The following is a 25555-nucleotide window of genomic DNA, read 5'->3' on the forward strand; positions in this document are numbered from 1 at the left end:
ATTGGCCTCCCCGTCGGAGGAGAGGACGAAGGCCATTCTGGGCAAGGTGCAGCGCCTGCTAGCCACGGACATGGCCAGGGTGAGGTCCATCAAGTCCCTCCTCGGGATGATGTCCTCATGCATCTATCTTGTACCCCTTTGCAGACTTTGGATCCGTCCGCTACAGGAGTTCGTCGACGCCCGCTGGTTTCAGGCAACGGGCTGCTTCGAAGACAGGATCCCTCTCAATGACGAGTTCCGTTGGGCGATCCTATGGTGGGGTACCCGTGCGCACCTCACTACAGGCACGGACTTTCAGACCCCGGCGTTTCAGGGGACGGTGACGACGGACGCCTCTCTGGAGGGTTGGGGGCCCACACCGGAGATCTCCACGCAAGAGGCCTTTGGCTCCCGGAGGAGAGGTCTCTACACATAAACATTCTGGAGCTCCGAGCAGTGTTCTGGGTGCTCAAGTCGTTCCTTCCGTCCCTCAACGACAAAGTGGTGAGGATCTTCACCGACAACACCACCACAATGTTCTACATACGGAAGCAGGGAGATCCCCAGCCCTATCCAAGGAGGCCCAGGATCTGCAGCACTGGGCCGTCGCCCAGGGGATGTTTCTGGTTCCCTTCCACTTGGCAGGAATAAAAAAAACACCATTGCCGACTCACTCAGCAGGGAGCTGCGCTCGTGCCACGAGTGGGAACTACGTCAGGACCAGGTGGATCGGCTCTTTCGACGAAGGGGCAAACCCTGGATCGACCTCTTTGCTACGGCGACGAACCCCAGTGCCAGAGGTTCGCCAGCAGGTTCCCGCAGCCGAGGAGCATGGGCGATGCTTTCTCGTTCCCTTGGGACGGCCTGTTTCTATACCCGTTCCCTCCGTTGCCGTTGCTGCTCCCCCTCATCAACCAGCTCAAGAAGTCCAGGTGCAGAATGATCCTCGTTGCACCGGCGTGGCCGAGGCAGATCTGATTCCCGGACCTTCTGGACTTGTCAACGTCCCCACCAGTCAAGCTGCCGGCGGACGCGGATCTTCTCTCCAGAGAAGGAGGAGCCATTCTTCATCACGACCCAAAGTCGCTGAACTTGCAGGCCTGGCTCCTGCAGCACTAGAGTTTGGAGGGTACGAAATCCCGGCTGACTGCAGAGAGGTTCTTGCAAAAGCCAGGGCGTCCTCAACTCTCAAGTGTTACGGTCATAAGTGGAAGAGGTTCTCTGTCTGGTGCCGTGCACGGAAGATTAACCCTCTGCGGATTACGGCCCCTCAAGTACTGCCGTACCTACGGTCGCTGGCAAAGCTGGACTGGCTCACGCCTCCATCAAAATACATCTGGCTGCCATCTCCCGATATACCAGGACTACGGGACGGGCGTCCTTGTGGTCTCATCGCCTGGTGAAGGAATTTATGAAGGGACTATTCCAATCATTCCTGCCGGTGAAGGCTCCTGCCCCGGCGTGGGTGCTTAATGTGGTGCTGACCAGGCTCATGGGGGGGCCCCATTCGAGCCTATGCATTCGGCGCCTTTGAAGTTCCTGTCATGGAAGACAGCGTTCCTAGTGGCCATCACCTCCGCACGACGAGTGGGAGAGATCCAGGCCCTATCTTGCAAGCCTAGCCTCCATACTTGACTTTTCATGACACGAGGGTGGTGCTGAGGACGCACCCCTCTTTCATGCCCAAGGTGCCGTCGGACTTCCACCTCAACGAGCCCTGGGTGTTACCAGTTCTGTTCCCGTCGCCTTCAACGCCGGCCGAGAGGACTTTGCACTCGCTGGATATAGCTAGAGCGCTGAAGTTCTACATGGACTGCACGAAGAGTTTTCGGAAGACGTCACAGCTGTTTGTGAACTTTGGGTCTGTGAATCAAGGGAAGGCTCTCTCGAAGACTTCCATTTCCAGATGGCTCTCCGGCTGCATCATGCACTGTCACCGGTTGGCAAACCGACCGCTGCCCGGCCGTCCGAGAGCCCATTCGACCAGAGCGATCGCTGCTACCACGACGTTACTGTCTGGTGTGCCCCTGCTGGACATCTGCAGGGGTGCTACGTGGAGGTCGACGCACACCTTCACAAGATTCTACTGCGTCGATCGTGACTCCAGGGAGGAGTCCAGGGTCTGCCAAGCAGTGCTGCGCAACCTGTTCGCCTAAGGTGAGCCTGGTGAGGAGGTAAGAATTGCTTAATGTTGAGTTTTGGATGTAATGCTTAATGTTGAGCCTTTGCCACCTCCCGTGGTTGTGCATGTGTATACTGTTATGTATTCTTTTATTCATGAGCATGTGAATCCATGCCAGACCCCATGCTGCAGAAGGAACAAGTTACTTACCTGTAACTGTTGGTCTCCAGCATGGGTCTGGCATGGATTCACATGCGAACCCTCCCACCTACCCCTCTGCGGCTCTTCACTTAGTCATACTGCCACTTTGCGTGCTACCAAATCTGAGGACGGCTGCCAGAGGCGGGGCTTAGGGAGAGGGCAGTCATTGGCTGGGGCCAGCATGACCCAGAGATCAGTGATTGGTTACTACTAAGAAAGACAGATGAGAAACAAAACTGATACTGATTTTTTTTGTTTACTGAGGATTCCCAGCCTGACGACGGGGAATATTCGTGAGCATGTGAGTCCATGCCAGACCCATGCTGGAGAACAACAGTTACAGGTAGTTCCTTCTGTCCTTTTACATTGAAATTATTTGGTCTTCTATACATGAGATTTTACACACTTGGTCTTTGTTTAAATATTTTGAAGTACATCTGACCAGGACTGACTGCGGAGTACCTAATCCTGGTGTCCCTTCTAATATTTGAGGGTGTTACAGGTGGTACAAGGGGGCCACAGCATAGACTTCATACAGCAACCTCCTTCGATCAAGGAACACACACCTATTGAAACAGCTGTTGCCGGAAGTCGAAAAACGTATGCTAAAGTCAGCAATAGAGCGTATCCCGCTCCAACGAAAAGGAAACTGGTTGTATTACTACTTCTTCCTAGTAAAGAATGACGACGGGCAATGGCTCCCAATACCGGATCTAAGGGCCCTCAACAAATGTTTGTGCCACCTCTAGATGAAAATGACATCTCCCCAGATGGTCTTCCCATGGCTCAACAAGGGTGACTTTCTAGCAACCCTAGACCTAGAAAACGCTTACTATCATGTTCCTATCCACCCCTTCGCACAGGCAGTTCCTTCGGTTCTCGGTGGGCAGTCAACATTTCTAGTTCAAGGTGCTCCCTTTCGGGCTCAAGTCAGCACAGTGAGTCTTCACAAAATGCCTGGCACCGGTAGCTGCCTATCTCAGGCGATTGGGTGAAGAGGTTTTTCTTTCCTGGACGTCTGGCTCATAAAGGGGGTGTCCCTGAGAGCAGCGTCAGAAGCAGTGGAAAAAACAACAGTTCTGCTTCAAAACCTGAGATTCTCTATCAACAAGGAAAAAGTCCTCTCCCATACCAGTGCAAACATCAATCTTCCTGGGGGCAGATCTGGATCCCACAGGTATGTCCATTTCCAGACAGATTGGCAGCGATTCTAGGCCTTGTCACGTGGTTTCAGTAGCAAAAAATTCCACTATACGACAATACAAGTCCCTCCTGGACATGATGTCCTCCTGTATCTTCCTCGTCCCCAATTGCAGACTTAACATGATCCCGCTTCAGGAGGAGCTGGACACACAGTGGGTCCAGCCAGCGAAGCATGGGACGACATTGTGCACCTCACACCAGTGTTCTACAGGGCCTTGCGATGGTGGTCCAAGGCCACCAATCTACATCAGGACATGCCGTTTCAAGCACCCACGTCCAGACCACTACTAATGATAGATCCCTCTCTCAGGGCATGGCGCCTACCCGGGTAACATGCAGGCCAGCGGAGTGTGGTCAGAAGAAGAATCTTGCCAGGACATAAATGTGCTGGAGCTCGGGGCCATCCGATCTACTTGAGGAAGAGGTTGTGTGTGCCTAATCGTGTTTTCACTTGAGACACTGAACTCTATACTGTATCAAGAAGTGACATTTGTTCTATTTCAAAGAAGCAAAGCCTTGGAGAGCAGAACAAGCATTATCCCAAGCCAAGCAACGTCCCCTTTATTTAGTAAAACTGTCTTGCCAAGAGCCATCTAACTGCAAAGTGAAGTTGTTAAGAGTCAAGTGGCATACAGAACAAGTACCCCATTGTTATCTGGAGCTCAGAGAGTGGCACATAAGCTTCTGGTAAATTATTTGGGATGATGACTGGCAAAAAGGTGGGAGAAAAGCTGGGAAAGTCAACTGCTTATGAAGAACACTGAAGTAGAATGCAACCAGTGGTGCAAATGACTGCTGAAGCTAGACATGAGTTTTATGAGCAGACACAGGTTGCTCCAGTAGTAGTAAGACAGACGGAAGAGGCAAAGAGGCTTCCCCTTGCCTACCTGAAGAGGTTGAAGTGTCTGGTCAAAACCTACTTAAGTATTCAACTGTACTGTGCAGTTGTAGTAATACTTGAACTGTTGTGGTATATTAAGTTGTCAGCGGATGTCACATTGAAGTGGTTTGAAGCAGTAACATACTGTGGGACACAGGTGAATGTTCTCATAATACCAAGAGTAGAACTGTGGTAGTTGAAAATAGAAGCAGTAGCGCAGAGGAAGCATCCTGACAAATATACCAAATGTAAAGTTGTAATTGAAGAACTCTTAAGGAATTGTCTATTATTGACATTTAGTGAAGATTAGACTTTCTTTTGAATTGTGGCAGATTATCTTGAAGAAGAGACAATTTATCATTATAACCAGGATTACCATTTATGCTATTTCTTTTCTGGAAAAAGGGGATCTTTTCATCCACGAACAAGAGACTTGTTACCAGTGGATTTTTGTTTGGTAAACTTTTGCTTTGACTTTGAACTTTCAAGAACTGGTTCAAAACCTTTTTTTTTCTTTGGTTGAACATTTTGAAGATGACCTTGAAGCCTGGGGACGGGATCGTACCTAGGACTGGAGGAGGCCAGTCATATATTGTGTTAATATTGTTTATTATATTGTGTTGCTATATAATTTCCTTTGTATGTTTGTTGTTTAGTGTGTTTACCCATGCTAGACATTGTTCCCTTTGCCTCTAGACTAAGTAGGGAATTCCTCTATAGAGTAGGGCAAGCAAGGTATTTTCTTTATATAGTTTTTAATAAAATGGCATATTTTGAGAAATCTACAAGCAGTTGTCCGCCTCACATTACTGACCCCTCACATTACCCTCACTTTGAGGATAAAAGTCTGGTGGAGGGCTGCGTTTTCACTGATGTTGCAACTTTGTTGACCTAGGAATCTTTTTTGTTGCATTGTCTTCTCTTTTTCTTCGTTCATGCAAAAATATGGTGTGCTCCAGAAAAGTCCACCATGGACGCTTTTCAGTAGGCGAAAAGGGAGTCACTCTGTTATAACCACGAAGCTGTGATGCAACATGTCATGGCAGGAGGTTTGTTAGGGAGAATTCTCATCTTATGGCTAATTTCCCTTACCTATAGAGTCCCCCAGCAGTTTTGCTGGATTTGAAGGGTTTCTTTTCTCTCCTGCTAAGAGCAAGACTCTTTTTCCCACTCTTAGGACTTTTTGCTGTGTGTGTTCAAGGCTATTTTTGTGTTTAATGCCTATGGAGTTTCTCTCCCCTCCATAGGAACAATCTTTATTCACATGTGTTACCCAGTACCCTCTGTGCCGTGACACAGGGGTGTCGTAGCGACCCCCAAACATAGACTCCATACCCTGGGACTGACTACTGTCTCCCAGGGCATGTAAAGTCCCAATTGACTTTACTAGTCAATTTTTATGAATTAAACCAGTACAAACCATCTTACTATGGAGGTACTGGAAATGGTTAATCGTTTTTCCCTTATGTTCATTTTCGAGAAGGTACCATACAGTTCCTCTCTCAAAAGTTTCTGGCTGGTGGCAGTGGTTACTACCGTAAATATTCAACCGCAAATATTTCCCTATGGGATTTTCCCATTGTTCCAGCCTACCACTCTTTCTGACAGCCTCTAACATACCGCCGGTGTATTTTAATATTAACTTTACTCCGGTATGTTTTATTTGCCAGAACTTTAATATAACTTCTTTCTCGTGTCTTCCTCCAAACTCCTAACCCAGGTCGGGGATCATTTGTTCGTCCGTTTGGCGGACTTCTGCCGAGAAGCCCTCCTTTCGGCGCCACTGAGTGTGGGTTGGGGCCATTGTGTGGGAGGGGGGAGTAGGACCTCTGGATAGGGTTGCCTTAGCAACCCATGTCGCACTCTATCCTGATAGGCTGGAGGGTCTCCCGCCAAGATGACCACTGCACTGTGTGAGTGACAGCTTGGCTGTATGAATGGGGATCTTTTTGCATAAAAGCAGGGTCCTGAGGACTGGAAGAGCAAGACGCTGCCACTGGAACTAAGAAGCCGAAGAGGAGAGAAGCCAAAGACATCTGCAACGACTGAACCACCGGTGAAGCCCTGCTGCAGCGTCTCACCACTTTTCTCCACACAATGAGAGAAGATCTTCACCTGCAAGAGCCTTCTTCCCTTGAGCTGGTGGGGCCAACCAGTTTGCCAGTCGCCTTCCTGGACCTGCCTCGGTCGAATCTCCCGTACCCTGTACTCGGAGGCCGGATAGCCAGGCACCAATCCACCCGGACCGCGATTTAAAGGAGCGTACCTTTTATTCGTCGGCAGCATCGCGGCTGGTTTCATCCCTGGGTAGTGCAGTAACTCGAACCTTCCTCCACGACGAGAGCCTCTCTTCCTCTGTCGGATCACCCGAACTGCAGGAACTACCAGGAACAACCGCCACCGAAGGAGCCACTTCTTCATTTTAAAGGTACATTGTTCCGCCAGGCCGCCCTTTCTTCGCGGTAACACTAAAGGTGTTTTAAATCCTTTGCCTACCTGTTGGGTTGGCCGCCCCTCTCTCTTAACCTTGTCTTTCAACTTCAGCATCCGCCTTTTCAAAATCGTTAACCAAAGACTTGACTGCAGCTACAAGAACATTTTGCTCCTGGGTCCTTGCCCTGTACCACTGACTCTGGCACAGGCCTACTGACTCTGGCTACATTTGTTAGACCTGCCTTCTTTAGATTGATTCTCAACTAGAACTGTGTTGATGCACCTACTTCTTATAACTACCCTTTTCTTCCCCTTTCTAAACCTTGTGAAATGCCATTTTGCTCAGTTTTCATTTAAGTATTGCCTATACTGATGCACTGTCTTGTTTAATCTGGTTCACAAACTTATGGGAAGTGTTGCTAGGGTGTGTAAGAAGCTATTTCGATATAACTTGTGCTTTCCCTCCCTTGTGAGAAATTGATAGTATCCCTTGTGTGTGGTTTCCACTGTGCCGTTTTGATCAGTTTTCACTCTGGTTCACTTGGTCTACAATTTAACTAGGGAGAGTGTATATTTTCTCTGACTTATTTAACTTGCTTTATGAACTGTGATAGATGTGTTTATCTAGACGTGTATAAAATAAATATAGATCTACTTTTTAATACAAAGCTTTGGTCAGTGTTTCCTTGTGTCATAGTACTGTAGGCCTATTGTGTAAACCCTGAATACTGCTCCTCTCCCTCTTGAGAGAAGTCTGACTGCTCAGCCACAGCTACCAACTTAATCTTTGTGGTACGGACTGATTCCAAAGGGGATTTTTTGTTCTCATCTGTAGTCCTAATCTTGTTTAGTGCTCCCTAAGGGAACTGGCCAGGATTCTGCCTAACAAGGTTGCTATGCATGTTACCTATCCTTAGAATAAAGACTTAAGCCCAGGATAGTCTGTTCCTGTGCTCTATTACTTATCTTATCATGATGCATAATATGCAGTAGAGGAATATATGGGCTCCGGTATCCACTTTTCTAAGCTACAGCACTCCTCCCAAATGCCAGAAGAAGTGAGAAATTGGATAGACATGTGAAAATGCAAAACCCTCAAGATTAGAGGAATGGCTTATTTGTTTTGGGGCCTGATGAGCAAAGTCCCAAAAATGCATTTAAAGCTTAAATAGCAATGATTGCCCATCTCCAAAAGTAAAAGTATGAATAGGCACAAATAAAACTACATAATGTTATACAAAAAGTTCCTGTTTGATGGTTACTTAACTATTTTTATTGTTTGCAGAGTAACGGAGACTTGGCTGAAGAAAATGCAAACAACACATTTGAGAAGCTCTTTAATGTTTTGGAAGACCGGAAGTCTTATGTTCTGAACTCCATTCAAAGTTCGAAGAATTCACGATTGGACAAACTGCAAAATCAAATTGAGGAGTACCAGGGCCTCTTAGAAAATAATGGCCTTGTTGGATATGCACAGGAAGTTCTTAAGGAAACAGATCAGTCCTGTTTTGTGCAAACAGCAAAACAACTCCATGACAGGTATGTAATAGCTTTTTTGTATTTTGACTTGGTTTCTTTAGGCATACTGTACTGTACAAAAAGTGCAATCGTAAATCAAATCAGACATTTTATCAAAGTGCTGTGCTATGAATTATATGTTTCCACCTTTGACGAGTGTGCAAGAAGATACTTTTTAAACAGGACATTTCTTAACCTGCTCTGTAAAGTGATTGTGGTCTTAACATTTTTCCCCTTGCCATGTACCACTTCAGTTTAACTATGCAAATCTTCAGCTGGTAAAACACACATAGAATATTATGAGAGTCATAGTCTGTATATATAATGAAAACATGATCCTTTTTCTGATCTCGCCCTGTGCAGTTGATGATTAGATTTAAACGGTACTGCTCCAGTCAACTGCTGTTTACTTCAGCTGAAGAGGACTAGCAAATTGTCTTCATTCAGGGCCTTTGTAAGGAACTCATGGTGGCAACAGTAAAGACAGACACAAGTGATCACAGTTCAAGTGTGTTTATTAAACTGTATGCAGGTTGAAAAAACTCCTAATCTAAACCTAAATCAAAGATGGGAGCAAGCGTCCACCATCAAATTAAAAATAAGGCAGTCCTAGTGGCGTTGTCAAATAAAAGTGTCTATACTAAGAAAAACCTATTGTCAATCCTTAAAACAAGAGTGAGCGATAGTTTTCAAGAAAGGAAAGAAGTGTTCACAAATATGCCAGGATGCGGTAGCCTGGGTCGCCCTTCCCCACGTTTTGAGCACAGGATAAGGAGGGATCTTGGAGCACAGTACACTCTCGAGCTTCCCCAGAATGAGACGACGGTTCCGCTTTGTTGTCAGGGCCGTCGATGACCAAGTCTCGTTTACCTTGAAACTCTCTTGCCTTCGAGGACCTGATGTATTCACGGTAAACAAACACAAAGTTCCTTTCCACATATGCTTTGGGTGATGATTCACCTCGGGTCCCCCTCTTCCGGGAGCGGACTCTTCACAAATCGTGTTCCACAAAACAAATAACAGTTCCTTTCTTAGGGAAATCTGGGTGATGACTTCACACCTGGATCTCCCTGCTTTGGGCTCGGAACCCTTCTTGAATGTTAGCCTCCCTTTGCCGGGTTCACTCTGGCTTGTATTTCAAGAACTTTATCATTTTAGCACTAATGTCTTTGGTGTTCACTGTGAGCCTCCCTTTCAAGGGTTCACCTTCGTTCACACAGTATTCATGCTAACAAACCAAGTGTCTCTCCAAATTATAGTTTGTTTCCTTGTGTAATTTAGGGTGATGATTCCTGACCCCTTGGTCCCCCTCCTCCTGGCGCTGATGTCTTTTTAAACAATTCCAGTGAACAGCCCTGTGCCGGTTTCACCTTTGTCGACAGTTTCTTGGGACTTTAGTCTTTGCCCGCCTTTTACTGGCATCCCTCCATCGGGTTCACTCTTGTCGTTTCACAGTTCACTTTGCTTTTAATCATTGCAGGATTCAGTTCCCTTGCTTGCTCTACAGTTCTTGCGTCAAATCTTTTTGACTGTAATGGGATTTTGCTAGACATTCTATAGGACCACTTTGACCTATCTTGGCGGCCCGCCTATGACCTTCTGGAACTAGTAGTTTCCTTCAACATGAGATCGACCAGTCTCTCTTGAGTTAGCACCCACGTGGTGCCGGTTCCCTCTGCACCTGGTATTCCTTTTAAATTTTATAGTTCTTTGAACTCTTCTCGATATGCCACTCATTCGGTACTTATCGGCTTTCCCTACGACTCACTAGCTGTGATGAACCGCTTGGCTTTCTTTGAATCTTGAGTCAAGGCCAGTACCACAGTAGCAGGAGGTTCCCTTGCTCCTGCTTATCAGCGCTCCGCCTACCATCGGCATCTGCTGGAACACACTTGGGCTATTGTCCTTGGTCTTACGATTACCTCTGCAGAGGTTTCGCGGGTCTGCGTCGAAAAAAAGGGCAAAGTCATGTCTCTCCTTGTCAGCCTCTTAATATTCACCGCCTTTCTCCTCCTCTTGAACTGCCATGCCTGGATAGCTGTCTCGTTGTGCGGTCTGCCTTGCTTGTACTGTGCTCTCTTGCTCCACCTTTTATCCCTGTGGGGAAGGGAAAGTGGCGTTGGGTGTGTGTGATTCTGACCAATTGCCTGACTTTGCCTGACCCTTGTTTTGGGACATATCCGGTAAACGTCTCTGGTGTTAGTCTGTTCTCTTTTGTGTTGTGCGAAAGTGTTTGTGTCGGAAAGGAGGTTGGGTGGGGGGCAGTGTTTTGGAATGTCCTGCATGGTAGGACGGGGAAAAGGTGTTGAAAGAAGGGGGGATACCACGTCTCACCCAAGGTGTCCCACTCCCACGCCCGAGGACCCCCCATCCAGCTGATCCTCCCTCACTGGTTCACCCCCAGGAACTGGATCCAATAGAGATGGCCGTGTCCTGGCCACCTGGATGACGGATACCCAGGGTTTAGCCTGGGAGACACCTTCAGGGTTCTCACCCCTGGGCCCGATCAGTGTTCACACCTTTGCACATACTCCTATGTCCTGTCCCCTTTCCTCCATACTGTATGGGGGTCCCTCGCTAGGGTGACCGCTAGGGTGACAGGAATGGAAACATCTACGCCAGAAACAAATTTCTTTCCCGTGCAAATTTAGTTGCGCGCAAGGCTGTGGCCCCGGGAGCATGCGCTCCCTTGACTGCACCTTCCGGCGCCACACATCAGTCCTCTTTTCTTCTTCAATGGGAGCGGACCTGCTTCACCTAGGTTGTGGGTGAGGCCCTTTTTTCACTCGTAATTCCAAGCGCCTGGGGTCTTCGCCAGGGTTATTTGTCCCTCTAGGGTATTCATTAGTATTAACCAATATATATTTTTTTAATAGGAAATAAATGTACGCCGTCCTTCGGAACCTCGCCCCTCCCCGGCGCGTCTGCTGTGGCAGGCTTTTCCTATGTCGGACTTGCATGCGCTCTGCCTCCGGTGCCTCGGTGAAGGCAATGGCTGGGATGGTTGCTTGGCATGCAATGCCATCACCCCCGGTCACTAAAGAACCGGCTGGCCAGGTGGAGGGAGCTGTTCTCCAGCTCTCCAACTGAACATCTCAAGGAGTACGTACATGCAAAAACCAAACCCAGGGTAAGTGTTGTATTCTCCAAAGAACCCACATAGGTGACTCCTTCACCGGGAGGCGACCAGGCAGGAGGGGCCAATCAGGCTCTATTACCAGCAAGGGTACCGAGACTCTCTGAGCTACCGGCCTCACAGCCGAGGCGGTCCACTGATCGATGAGGGGCCAGATGGCTCTTTTACCAGGGAATCCCCGAGGGGCTATGCTCTATTACCAGACCCAAACCTGAGAGGGCGCCTACACACAGTAAAAAAGCACTACCGGCACCATATCTAAGAGTGAACAGACTACCGGGTGCACACCTGAGGTGCAGGGGAGGTCCTAGCCTATGCGCACAAGCAAACAGGCGGAGGCCAAAGCCAATACCTCCATGGACACGCAAACTGCACAGTACTGGACAAAATGACAGCGTAGTCAGACAGAATGGTGGCACGTGCAGAAGCGCGCCAATCCTCTGAACCCCAAAGACAGGAATTCACTGTGAGAGTGGAATGGTCTCCCATGAGCATGCCGCAAGTCATGTGGTGCACTTCCTACTCTGTGCCTTCGGGACAGGTGTGCTACACAGATGCAGGCTATTTGCAAGGCAGGCACAGCACAGGAAGAACACAGCAGTACACATCAGCCACCCTGTCTGTGCCTTTGCAGGAGCGCAGCACTCCAGCGTGCGAGGAGCTTTTTTTCAAAATATTCCTCACACTAATGAAATCTCCTCAAATGGGAGTTATCCTACGGAGAATCATCCAAGACTTGATCCTGCCTATGCTCCTGCATCCACCGGTGTCAATCCAACTGCCGCCGGCTCCAGGCCTAGGCCCAACACCCTCAACTCATGGAGGCTCCAACGCCCGCACAGCCCAGCCCCTGCCGATGGAAGGACACCCCTTCTTTGGCAAGGACTTTCCACAACAGGTTAGCTGTATTAGCGGAATACCTGGGCATTCCGCAGCCACAAAAGCAGCAACCAGAAACAGGGGTCCTAGCGAAGGAATTAACCATCTGTTCGACCACCAGATCAGTCATCCTGCTCCAGAAGGATGTGGAGTCCCTGGCAAGAAAGGGCTGGACCACACCCCATTCTACACCGCCAACCAACAAGCACCAGGACGCAAAATATAGCCACGCAGATTGACTCTCTCCCTGTGCACCCGCAGCCACGTTCATCGGTTATTGCAGTAGCCTCCATGAATGCCAAACTGCAAACATCCAATACATCCTCTTCTACTTGGGCATTACTCAGCAAGGAGGAGAAGGTTCTGAAGCCCTATGGAAAAATGGTATATTGAAACACAGGCCTCCACCTGCGACAAGCTAATGCGAACGCCATACTGGCCGCCGCAAAGCGGAGGCTATGGAAGGGAGTTTAGATTTCCTCCCAGACCTGCCAGCGCACAAGCAAGTGTCTTTCAAAGCCTGTTTGGCCGAAGCCAAAATTGTGGCACAGGACTTGGAGTCCTCTGTGGTTCATATAGAAAAGGCGGGTACAGCCATTTGTGTGTCTACAGATTTGAGGCGAATGGCGTTGCTTAAGGCCACCAAGTTCAATCTGGACGTACAAGACAGCATCCTCAACCTCCCTGTTGAAGGAGAGGACCTGTTCCATTCTTCGACAGATGAATAGTTGGATAAGAAAAAGAACAGCTCCCAGACAGCCAAATATTTGGCTATACTTCCAAAGCCAGTATCTAAACCTTTCGGGCAGGTGCAATCCCATTCCGATAGGGTTGTACATTCGGCAGCTTCAGGGGCTTCCAGGACCGTACGGGTCCCCCAGTCAAAACAGGCGCAAACCAAAGACATCACACAAGGGCTTCTTCCAGTCCTCCTCCCAGACACCAGTCTACGAGGGAAAGAAGCAATAACTGGATCATCAATGTCCACAGTTATCCGGTGGGGGGCAGGCCTGCGCTTCACATTCAGTCCTGGCAGGCTCTATTCGCAGACCCATGGATCCTCTGAATGGTATCACAGGGTTTTTGCCTTCGCATCCCACAAATCCCCCATCCTCTCCTCCTTACTGGTTGTGAGCAGGGAAGTTCCCCCATCGCAAAGAAGTTTGGGTTTTTACTCTCGTATCTTTGCAATACAGAAGAAGAACCAGGCAGGCCTGAGAGTGGTTCTGGATCTATCGTTCTTAAACCTTGTCTTACCTCTCTAAAAGTTCAATATGGTTACACCAGTGCTGATAGCAGAAGTCTGTGTGGTGGAGACTGGAAATGCTCCCTAGACATGAAGGATGCATACCTACACGTCCCAATATGGCAGCCGCACCGGTCCTTCCTCCGGTTCCGGGTTATATGCTTCCGCTTCCAGTACAAGGTCCTCCCGTTCGGGCTCAACTCGGCCCCAAGGGTATTTATAAGACTCATGAATGCAGTGGCAGGAGGGCCACCACTTGTACCCAAACCTCGTCGACAGGTTGGTCAGGGCGGAATCACCAGGGGATGCGAAGAATACGCCCTCCAGACTAATGGATATTCTCTACGAACTGGGGTTCTTCGTCAACCTTGGAAAGTCTCACCTCCATCCTTCACAAGCCTTGGTTTTCAGGCGGGATACCAAGGAGCAGCGGATCTGCCCCACCATGGAGAAGGTGGCGGCTCTCAAAGCGGCTACTGGGCATTTTCTCATCAGGTTAGAAGCTTCTGCCTGGTGGTACCAACACCTTCTAGCGATTTATGGCAGCATGCCTCATGGCCATTCCGCATACCAGACTCAAAATGCGGAGGGTGCAGGTACACCTCTCAGCCTCATGGAACCAGGAAAAAGCTTCCCAAGCAGCATTAGTCACCATCACTGCACACCTCAACCAGGATTTGGTGTGGTGGAGGCAAGACACCAATGTTATGATGTGCATACCAGTCAACCCCCGACCCCTCCCCCCCTAACCCCCCCCAAGCTGCCGGCATATTCCATTACGACAGACTCCTCCCTGGATAGGTGGGGAGCCACTCTGTACAACCAAAGTGTGGATGGTCTGTGGACAAGGGAGGACCAGGAGAATCACATCAATTGACTCGAGCTGATTGCCATATGGTTGGCTCTCGGGGCATTCCTTGCTATGATACAGCCCAGTCTGTGTACAAACGGACAGTTCCCCCTGCATGTACTACCTCAAAACGGGGGAGGGCACCAGATCTCCTCCCCTGTGCTGGCTCACCATCGACATATGGAACTGGACCATTGCCCACAACATATGGCTTTCAGCAGGCCACCTTCTGGGGCGGTCCAACCTAGAGGCGGGCAGGTTCTGCAGGAGCTCTTCAGCTAGTGGGCACAGACCCAGATAGACCCATTTGCCACGAAACATAACCTGAGATGCAAGCAGTTTGCTTCCTGGATGGCACAGGCAGAGGCTCACTGGGGGACGTCTTGCATCGTCAGTGGAACGGGATGTGGATTTACACATACCCTCCAACTCCTCTAATCCACAAAGTTATCTGCAAGATCATAGAGGCTCATCACCAGAGGCTAATTCTAATAGCACCACAGTGGCCGGCCAGGCCATGGTTTTCAGATCTCATATGACTCTCGGATCTGCCTCCGGTACCTTTCCCTGTGGGGTCAGCTCTGCTCCTATCTCAGCAGGATGGGGGCGGTAGTCCACCTGTACCCAGAGAAATTAGCCCTGGCGGCCTGGTTCATGAGAACATAATGCTGCTGCACCTTCGCCTGTCTCAGGACAACCTAGAGATTATTCAGAATGCAAGAAGTGTCTCCACCAGGAACCACAATAGGAGCAAATGGTCCAGGTTCTGCTTCTGGGCCAAGGAAAGAGGTGTAGACCAATTGGAGAGCACGCTGGATCAGGTGCTGTCGTTCTCTGCACACCTGGCAGAGTCAGGAGTTCAGGTCAGCACATGCCATATTTACCTAGCAGCCATAGGGGCCTAAAGGAACTCTGGTGGTGACTCATTCTCCATGTCCAACCCTGTGGTCAAGAGGCATCTGGTGGGGTTGACAAGGTAACTCCCCCCCCCACCCCCCGCCCCATCAGACTCCCACACCCGGTCTGGGACCTCAATGTGGTTCTGGGTGCCATGGTGCATAAACCATTTGAGACCATGGCGTCCTTGGACATCAGATTGGTCATAATCAAGACAGCGCTGCTGGTGGGCCTTACCTCGTTGCACCGGTTCAGTGAGATTCAGGCCCTAGTGGCAACAGAGCCTTACACCACATTCCAAGGCAACAAGGTGGTACTCCGCACCCACCCTGCTTTTCTCCCAAAGGTGGTGTCTTCTTTCCACCGCAATGAGGAGAAAATCCTTCCAACTTTCTTTCCAAATCCAAAGGAGGAGGCAAAAAAGGTGTTAAACATGCCTCAAGGTCAGGAGAGCCCTAAAATTCTACCTGGACAGGACCCAGGGCTTCCGCAAGTTAGATGCATTGTTCGTCACCTTTGGTGGGTCAAAATCAGGTGGTCAGACTTCAAAGGCCTCGATAGCTAGGTGGATGGTCACAGCCATTCAAGAGGCCCACAAGGGACAACATATGAAGGTACCAGCAAACATGCACGCTCATGCAGTCAGTGCCAAGGCAACGGCTGTCTCCTTCCAGAGGCATGTGCCATGGCAAACAATCAGCAGGGTGGCCACATGGGATACCCTCTCTGCATTCTGCAGGCACTATTGCTTAGATGGCAGTGCAAGATCCGACATGGCCTTTGAGAAAGCTGTTCTCGGGAACCTGCTCTCAGGGATGGCAACATCTCCCCTTCCTCAGGCTTCAATCAGTGGTAATCGCCCATACTGTATGGAGGAAAGGGGGCGGGACGTAGGAGTACTTGTAAGTTACTCACTGTAGTGACTAACATATTCCTAGTCCATAGTCCCCTTTCCTCATGCGTCCCACCATCATCCCCCTTAATAAGCAAGGTTGTTGGGCGGTTTAATCTAGCGGACGCGTCAAAGGGGACTGAGGTGTGGCGCCAGAGGTCTGAGTCAAGGGCGTGCATGCACCCGGGGCTGTAGCCCCGCTCGGAACTAAAATTTAAAGGAGGGAAAGACATTTTATTTATTTTTTTGGTGAAAGGTTCCATTCCCGTCCCTAGCGAGGGACGCCCATACAGTATGGAGGAAAGGGGACTATGGACTAGAAGTACGTTAGTCACTACAGTGAGTAGCTTATCATTTCTTCAACATGCATTTATGTTGGTCCTTTAACAATAGACTGTTCCACCTCAATAAGATCTGCTATGTCATTGCAAAGTGATGGAATAGATCGGCAGGGCCCCAGGTGGGTATCTCTTTATTTTTATTAGCACTCATCTGTAAGATCTGTCTTCCTTTCAACAATAAGAAAAGGGCTCCTGAAGTCCATATATAGTCAGTACTGGATTAAGAGCTTCGGACAACGCCTGGGTGCGTGCTGCATCTAAAATTAGGCACCCACCTTTTGGATATACATCCTCAGTGCCTCCACCCCGCTTTGCTGCTTAAATTGTGGGTCCTGTATGGTCTAAAGGCAAGTGGGCTTTGTCCTAAAGTGCCTGGGAAGTTCTGTTCTGGTCTTCTGCTAAAGTTCTCTTAGAGGGGCCTAATGCTGGGCTGTGTACAGAGGTCCCTCTGCCCAGCGGAGCCACATGTTCTGTCGCTTAACAGGATCAAAGGACTCTGAAGACTCCCATTACCATATTTGAATGGTCTAAGACTAAGAACCAGTCTTCATGCTGAAAAGCAATTAATGTTCTATCTAAATAAATAAGCATCACCTAAGATATCCAACTTCAAGAAATCAGGCCCATCATAAGTGTAAAACTACTCTTAAATAAGTACTTGTTAATTTCCTGAAAAGCCTAAAAGTGCACTTGGTTTGAGATACTTTACTGTTTTCCCATCCACAGATACCGGACTGAATGAGTATATAGTATTCCCTCTATTGATTATTGCAATCTCAACGCTAGAAAGAAAATTGACTTTCTCGTTACGTGACGCCATGGGTTTTGGGACCCTCTCTTAGTGAGATATGTGGACCCTCCCCTGCAGGTTTTGTCAGATTTGGGTTTAGCAGGAGACCTAAACGCTCCTCCTGATGACTTTGATGCCCAATTCTCCTTATCCATTGTAAGTGGCCACTTCCCTGTCAGATGTGCTGGGGCCTGCTCCACACCTTTAGGGAATGGTTACCTGGATACCGACTACATTCGGATCGGTCTTTGGTCGAGTAGCTTTTCCATCTAAACAGCCTGTGTGCCGCTTCACTGCACAGGCTTCCAGGGTCCTTCGCACAGCTCCTTGGACTCCCTCTTAGTGGGTTTATTTACAAACTTTGACATCCAATTTCATTAAAGATACTTCACCTCCTTGATTATACAACTTAACATGGTCCTAGGACCACCTCTGTTCCTTTTCCTATTTCAGTACTGGCTCCTTTTGCCCCAGGCACCCGCTTGGCCCCTATCGATACCTCTTGTCGCAAGTCCTACAACTCAATTTTCTTAACCTCTCAGAGATCTTCCAATGTTTAAAGCTCACAGTGCTCATCAGTTTCTTAAAGGGATAGTGTGCTCAAAAAGATTATTGTCCCGATCGTTCGGGCATGTGTTTTTCAGCATACTCTGATTGATCGTAAAAAAAACTTTCCTATACATCATACCTTGGTTTTCCTCACTTTTACACATGCGAAAACAAGGATTCGGGCGTGTCCATCTTTTTTGCTAATCTTATCACCCTACGTTCAAGCGCCCCTACAGCACTAAATCATATCCCTCGCCCCTGAAGCTGACATCACTCGACGCTTACGTCTCGTGTCAAGGTTCTCTGCGTAAGCTATTGATGTGTCTCCATGGAAATGGCTGGACGACTTTCCTCAATAAGTATAAACGGATCCCTTTGCATCAGACAGCATCAGAGTTGCTTTTTCAATCGTTTCACTGTCTTTTTGATTGCCTATAACTCGTTTCTGCTCTGTTCAGCTACTTTCTTAGCACAAAGCCCATGCAAACAGATTCTTGGACTAGCATTACTATTGATTTCAAACGTTACTTGCGTTGTATTTACAAAATGTCGTATAATGGCAGCAATACAGCCCTACCAGTATGAGCCTGAGTATTCTGAGGAGGAAGTAATTGAAAGAGAAAGATGCGAAAACAATGGGGAATCGAACGATAGTTGGGGAAGATGAATCACTGGTGCAATGGCCAAGTCGCATGGAAGACGTTTCCACCTGATGTACCTGCAATCGTTGCAAGGTTATGCCAACTGAGGTGGAGAACTGCTGCTGCAAAGAAAACTCTGGATGCTTGGCCTACTTATCAGAAGAAGACACACCACCACTATGTGTTACCGAGCTGTATGACTTCAAGGCAACCTGACTCACAAGGTCCGTGTTGAGGATTATGATGGTGTTTATGCACGAACTTCGTCCAACCATTTGCCCTCGCAATACAAGAAACGAGTAAGTGTACTCAAGGTGTCATGTCATTTTGACCACTGAGACAAATAATATTTCATGTTTGTTCCCTACATTGTCGATCACCGACTAATGAATTTAGTCTTCAAATTGGATATATTTCTCTCTCCTATTGCAAAGCACAGTGTTCATCGCTTACGCGTTTCCCTTTCAACTAAGAAACAATATTTCTACGTGGCCCATACCATTATGGATTGAATGGGTGTTCACTCTTGCAATGTGTCTAGACGGCAAAGCCCAAGTTCATTTATCTCTAAAATGACGTTTGTAAGGGCAACTATGTCATAGAATTCAAGATGAATTTTCAAGTAAGGCTGGAACACTAACAGTATGTATGTTTCTCTTCTACAGGTGGTACAGGCTAGTGGCCTACTGTTAATTTACATGGTGGCTTTATGGGAGGCTTGGATTCTGTGTTTTGAGTAATAAATGCCTGTGTCGTTGGAGCCATTCGCGCAAAGTTCCCCAGTGACCGCGGACAGTACAGGGGATTTTCGCACACTGTGCTGCAACCTTAAGTATACAATTTTTTGTTTTTGTGCAATCAACATCACCAAACTAAACAAAATACAAATGAGCATATACGACTAGTTGTTTTAATTTTTCAGTGAATCAAGAACACGCTCACTCGTTTCGGAGGGACATGAAATAATGGTTGGTGCCTTTTTGTGCTCACATCGCCCGCAACAAGCCATCCCCACTCCATTATACTCCACTCCAGTACTGGGTGGGTGGGAACGGCCAAGGTGCAAAACACCACATACACTTCAAAAGCAATCTTCTGCACAGTGACAATTGTTCTCTAGCCTCCTCAAACCCAGTGTCTCCAGACTCCCATCTGCAAGACCCAGCCTTTGCAATCCACTTAAGTGTGTGTCCGTTCAGCAGTGTTCCGGGCCTTTTGCGCTCGCCTCATGCCCATCCATCCCCCCTCCAGTGACAATGTACCAGCATCACTGATGACATCATCAATAGGGTGCACATTCTAGCATTACATCAGTGAGGGGCCTACGGAAAAGTTGATATTATATGGCAAACAAGCTGATAATTGGCCGCCGTCTCTCTTTTGCTCTTGGCACACGTGGGTCCGCTGGGCTTATCTCTGCGGTGTGAAGGTCAGGGCAAGGGAGTACACATTTTTCTAACTAAAACCAACAACAGGATCTGATAATGCAGAAATAATGGCACACACAAAATCTAGCATGAATAGGTATATTCTGGTCGCATGAGCTAATATATTGGCATTCTAACCTTTACCCTTTTGGATTCTCATTGATACCACAAACTCTTCACCCATGTGCCGACCCCAAAGGTTTGATTTGCCATCTGGCCTGCTTCGGTCCTCATAAGATAGATGTTTGTGGTTCTTTGCGAAAATATAGTGCCACACAGGATGGGGGCTGTGTTGGGGGTCCCTGAGGGATTGGGGCGCTGGAGGGTAGGAGATGGGAGGGGGGCTCTGGACTGTCGGGGACAGTGGTTGGGATGGCACAGAAGTTTAGTGGAGATGAATGGGCACTTGGCTTATGACTATTCACTGTCACACGCTCTTTGCAGAACACATTCTTTTGGAAATCATACCACAGAATTGTAACAAGGCATGGCTGGCTTCCGTGAGCCCAGGGCTCGCGCAGAGCTGGCAAGGGGGAGGCGATGGTGTGGGCTGGCTGTGCGAGGCACTGCGGATGAGGGCTGCATTTCTACATAGATTGTTTTTCGGGCCTGGTAGAAAAGGTGGCGTTGGAACTAGTTCACAAATGGTTTCTTATGGCTGAGCAGGGGGCTATAAAGTATTGTTTATTTACTATGGGATGTGGTGCAACAGAATGCCGCGGGGAGTGGCTACGCCTCCCCCTTGGTTATTACATATGGTATGTTTCTAGAGCGACGCAAGGGTTGGGGGCAAGGATCGTCTCTTTACCAACAACGGTGACTATTGTTCTCATGGCCTCCCCAGACCCAGTGTCTCCAGACTTCCCTATTCAAGACCCCTCAACAAACACGTCATGCATTCACATATACACCATCTTTTCTAACCCTCTATCAACACCTTAACAGGAGAACATCTCTGTGCTCAGCAAGGTATATGTTCTTCATGCAACTTGTTCCCCAGATACTTGCTCCCCTGCTTGCTGAATCGGCTTGTTTGTTCGTCCAGGTGTAAGGGTGGTAGGTCCGTGAATTTCCTTCTCTATATTCCTATACTGCCGATCTCAATTTGTTTTACTATTCCCACCAATTGTACCGGCAATTGTAATGTTCATTTAGCCCAATGACTTCACCATTGTCTAATGTTTCAAGTATTTTCATCTCGAAAAATACCACATTGCATCTTTGTCCATTGCAATAGAATATTTTGTGGGACATGTTTGTAAGCATGTTCCCTTTTGATGCATGAAAGTACATGCAACGGATGAGGAACACATTATGAATAGAGGTTTCTGATGTTTGTTAATCTGCTTAGAATCACATGCTGTGCATAGTCCGACATCCAGTGGTCACTGCGGAGCATTGCATTTTGTTTTTCGTAGTCGAAAAGGGGACGTCGACAAGGCGTGTCTGTAACACTATCCCTATAGTGACGTGCGTTGTACCCACAATCCTTCACGCGTCGAGGTCCCTCAGATTGTTTTTTTCCACCCAGTTATTGGTCGCCTCTATGCAGAGCTCCTCGAGAGACATTGCAAAATCATTTCTTCGACCCTTGGTCGTTTATTATTAATATCTAACACATAGATCCCTCCCTCGACGAAGCTGCAAGCTGTTTCTCCGTCGAGCAAGATCTTCGATGGAAGGACGAGCGGAGGAGATCCTTCGGCATCGCCGAACACGTGGCCTGGACTCGCCGGCCTTACACAGTAGGGAGAGTGGGGTTGTGTGATCTTTTCTTTCTCACTCCGAGAATGCCTTTTTCTTTCCCCTCCCTGTCTTTCGAGGTCGTAATCACACTTTTTACCCTCCGCTATGGAGAGGATCCCTTTAGGTTTTGCCCACTTTGCAAAGGCAAATATACCTGGAAGGACAAGCACAAACGGTGCAACCGTTGCTTGCCCCTCGATCACAAGGAGGACGGCTGTGCGGCCTGTAAGTTACTTAAGCCCAAAATGATAAAGGACCGCAGGGTCAAAAGGTGGGCGGCCTACACCATGTCTAGGTCAGATTCCTCGCCCGCTGCCGCCGAATGTGACGAGGACAGTGATTACACGGCCTCCATAACGGAGGTTGTAGACCTCTCGAGGGAGCGTTCTCGCTCCTCTTCGTCCGTCCCCGGCCCCGACAAGCCCGGCTCACGCCCAGCTTATGGGGATGAACACCCCAGCGACAAGGACGCACCCAAGAAATCTCATAAACACATACCCCACGGCACGCATTCGTCGAAGACGAAGGCAGCCATAGCGCTAACGGAGGCGCCGGGCCCACCGGCATCTTCCGCCGACCGTAAGGGTCGCCAGCCCTCCCCGCCACCGCTCCCGCGACAGGCGACTGGGCACTCTGGAAATAAGGGCGCTAACCCCAAACCCTCAGGCGGCGACTTGCCTCGTAAGAGTGTGCACGTTGCCAGTAAAGACTCGACGGTATCTAGCGCGACGGCGAGCGATCCCTCGGCAGACAGAATGATCGCCGAAAGCCTCGCGCGTATATCTTCTAGGACGGCCAGAGACGGATGACGAGTGACACGCCGAAAACCGCGCACAAGGCCAAAGAAACGCCAAAGGCGCCGGAAAGTAGGCTGGGACAGCTCCCACCGTCGACGGAAAGCACTAGCCTGCCAGAACACTTCTCAGATGGCGAAGGCACCTTATCTTCGACGCTATGGGACAGATCTAGACGAATACAAGGAGAAGAAACTCCTTTTTCACTCCCAGAACGCTCTGGCCTACCTCAGTGGACCTTAGAGAAGTTCCAGTCCTGTATGGACAAGTTAGACAGATTCATGGACATTCCAGAAAATAGGACACCTAAAAGACCTACAGAGGTACTCTTAGAAAGTCCAAGGGCTAAATACCCAAAGTTGTTCTATAACCCTTTTCAGGAGGATATGAACTCTTACGACCTCACCAAAGAGGACACTCACTTCCAGGAAGGAGAGGAGTTCATTAATGATGAAAACTAACAAGAGGGAGAAAGCTTCCATGAGGACACTAACGTAGGTGAGGAAGGGTACGAAGAAGACCCAAGTGAGGGTGACCCAAATCCCCGGCAGTCACCATCAGGGTCTACAGAGCCGGACATTATAGACATCAGGTCTCCTCAGACCACACCAGTTAGGAACCCTTCGCCTGTTGACGATCAACCCACCTTTAACGCGCTGCTAAGGAAGGCAGCAGCACATTTTGAGGTCGAAACTGGGGAGGTCACCCCAGACACTGACTTCGTGGAAAGGATTATCAAAGAAAACCCCCCCACCAGCCAAATAATTCCAATACTCGCCTCTGTTAAGAGACAAATCAACCCTTCACTGGCCATCCCTGCACTAGTAAGAGGGGTTAATCCAAGAATCTAAAAATTGTTCCCACCCTCTCAATCAGACCCACTATATATTAAGGGTCACTCAATCCCGAACTCCTTAGTGGTGACTAACACTAGGAAAAGGGCTGGGGTTCCACTGTCTACCAGCGAGGCACCCCCGGATAAAGAGGGGAAAAAGCTTTATGCCCTAGCCAAGAGAATTACCACCTCAGCAGCGTTCTCAACTAGAATTGCCAATAATAACACATTGCTGGCAAGCTACGCTGATGCGCAATGGGGAAAGCTTAAGCAGGACATCGAGGAAGTCCCTGAACCCCTAAAAACTAGATTGCTGGCTACAGTGAATGAAGGGTCTCTGGTCAACCAATGCATCGTTAAGAATACCCTCGATGCAGCGGAAACAGCTGGCCGCTCTTTGGTACAGGGAATTCTGCTGAAGCGCCACATCTGGCTTCGCAATTCCGGGTTTAAGGCGGAAACGCAAGCGGCACTCATTAAGAAACCTATTGAAGAGTCTAACCTCTTTGGAAAGGCAGTGGACGACGCACTGGAAAATGCGAAAGAATTTGATACCATAAAGACCTTGGACCAAATCTCAAAGCCCCCTAACAGGCGGGGATTTGCCAACAAGCGTTCTTTTCGTGGCCAACGCCAGCAACAGAATCAACAACTTCAATATTCTGCCAACAACTACCAAAGTAATAGTGGCCAGTACAATCAGAGAGGTCAACGCCGTGGCAAGGGTAGAGGCCGGGGTTCCACCCCTAGAGGCTCCCAAGCCACCAACAACACCAAGTGACGCAAAGATTTGGGTCCCCTCCCATGCATCGCCGGTCGGGGGCCGGTTAACATCCTTTCTTCCAGCATGGGAGGGAATAGCATCAGACCGCTGGGTACTATCCACCGTAGCCCGCGGCTACTGTATAGAATTCAACAGTTCCCCAACATACAGGCCCCCGAGGGGATGACGCATGACACCAGAACACCTCGCCTTCCTTCTCCAAGAAGTGGACCAGCTACTGGAAAAAGGAGCTATAGAGGTTGTGCCCCTATCTCAGGTAACGGAAGGTATTTATTCAGTGTACTTCCTTGTACCCAAAAAGGATCTAACCATGCGCCCTGTATTAGATCTGCGCCCAGCGAACAAGTTTGTCAAACCCCAAAAGTTTCGTATGGTGACCTTACAGGAAGTGATCCCACTGCTATCACAGGGAGATTCCATGACAACACTGGACATGAAAGATGCATACTTTCATATTTTAATGTTGCCAGTGCACAGAAAATACCTCAGGTTCATGATAGAGGGCAAACACTATCATTTCAGAGTGCTACCCTTCGGCATAGCATCTGCACCAAGGGTATTCACGAAAGTACTGGCAGTGGCAGCGGCCCACCTGCGCAGGTTATCCATCCCAGTATACCCTTACCTGGACGACTGGCTCATAACAGGGAACTCTTACGAGACATGCTTCTCAAACACCCAAAAGACTGTAGACCTTTTGTTCCAACTGGGCTTCTCCATCAACGAGAAGAAGTCCAGCTTAGACCCCAGCTAAGTCAAACAATTCCTAGGGGCTCTAATTCGAAAAAAGGATGGCCTTGTCTTCCCCTCCAACGAGAGGGTCCAAAACATGCTGTTTCAGATCACCCAATATGTGGCAGGTCGGGAGGTGACGGTGCGCAAAGCGAAGCGCTTGCTAGGAATGATGGCGTCATGTATTTATTTGGTACCTCACGCGCGCCTGCGCATGCGCCCAATGCAAGAGTGGCTCAACAGCCAGTGGTGTCAGGTCAGCGGACAATGGGACGATCTAGTGGTGCTCTCGCTACGGTGGTGGACAAAGGAAAACCTGGTAAGAGGGAAACCCTTTGCCACACCCGCAGTGGAAGCCACTCTAACAACAGAGGCATCCCTCACAGGATGGGGGGGCTCACCTATCCCATCAGACTGCTCACGGAGTGTGGACTCCGAGCGTAGCATCCAAGCACATAAACCTACTCGAGCTACTGGCCGTGTTCAAGGCACTAAAAGCCTTCCAGGAACACCTACAAGGGAAGACAGTGATGGTCCTTACGGACAGCACCACAGCCATGTACTACCTCAACAAGCAAGGGGGCACCCACTCTCCAGGACTGTCCAAGCTGTCCCATAATATCTGGAAGTGGGCTCTCAAACACATGTTCCTACTGTCGCAACATGTACCAAGGGAACTC

General features: G+C 48.8%; 1 protein-coding gene across 2 annotated transcripts in view; it reads left to right on the plus strand.

Moving 5' to 3' along the window:
• TRIM36 (tripartite motif containing 36) overlaps positions 1-25555 on the plus strand; it is a 1273623-nt gene that overhangs the window by 835524 nt on the left and 412544 nt on the right. For both annotated transcript variants that reach the window (XM_069625519.1, XM_069625520.1), the window contains exon 6: positions 8104-8357. In XM_069625519.1, coding sequence (XP_069481620.1) covers positions 8104-8357 — 254 coding nt within the window. The remainder of the gene's footprint in view (positions 1-8103; positions 8358-25555) is intronic.

Source organism: Ambystoma mexicanum, chromosome 6p (assembly GCF_040938575.1).
Source record: "Ambystoma mexicanum isolate Mex_15411 chromosome 6p, UKY_AmexF1_1, whole genome shotgun sequence".
Lineage (NCBI taxonomy): Eukaryota > Metazoa > Chordata > Amphibia > Caudata > Ambystomatidae > Ambystoma > Ambystoma mexicanum.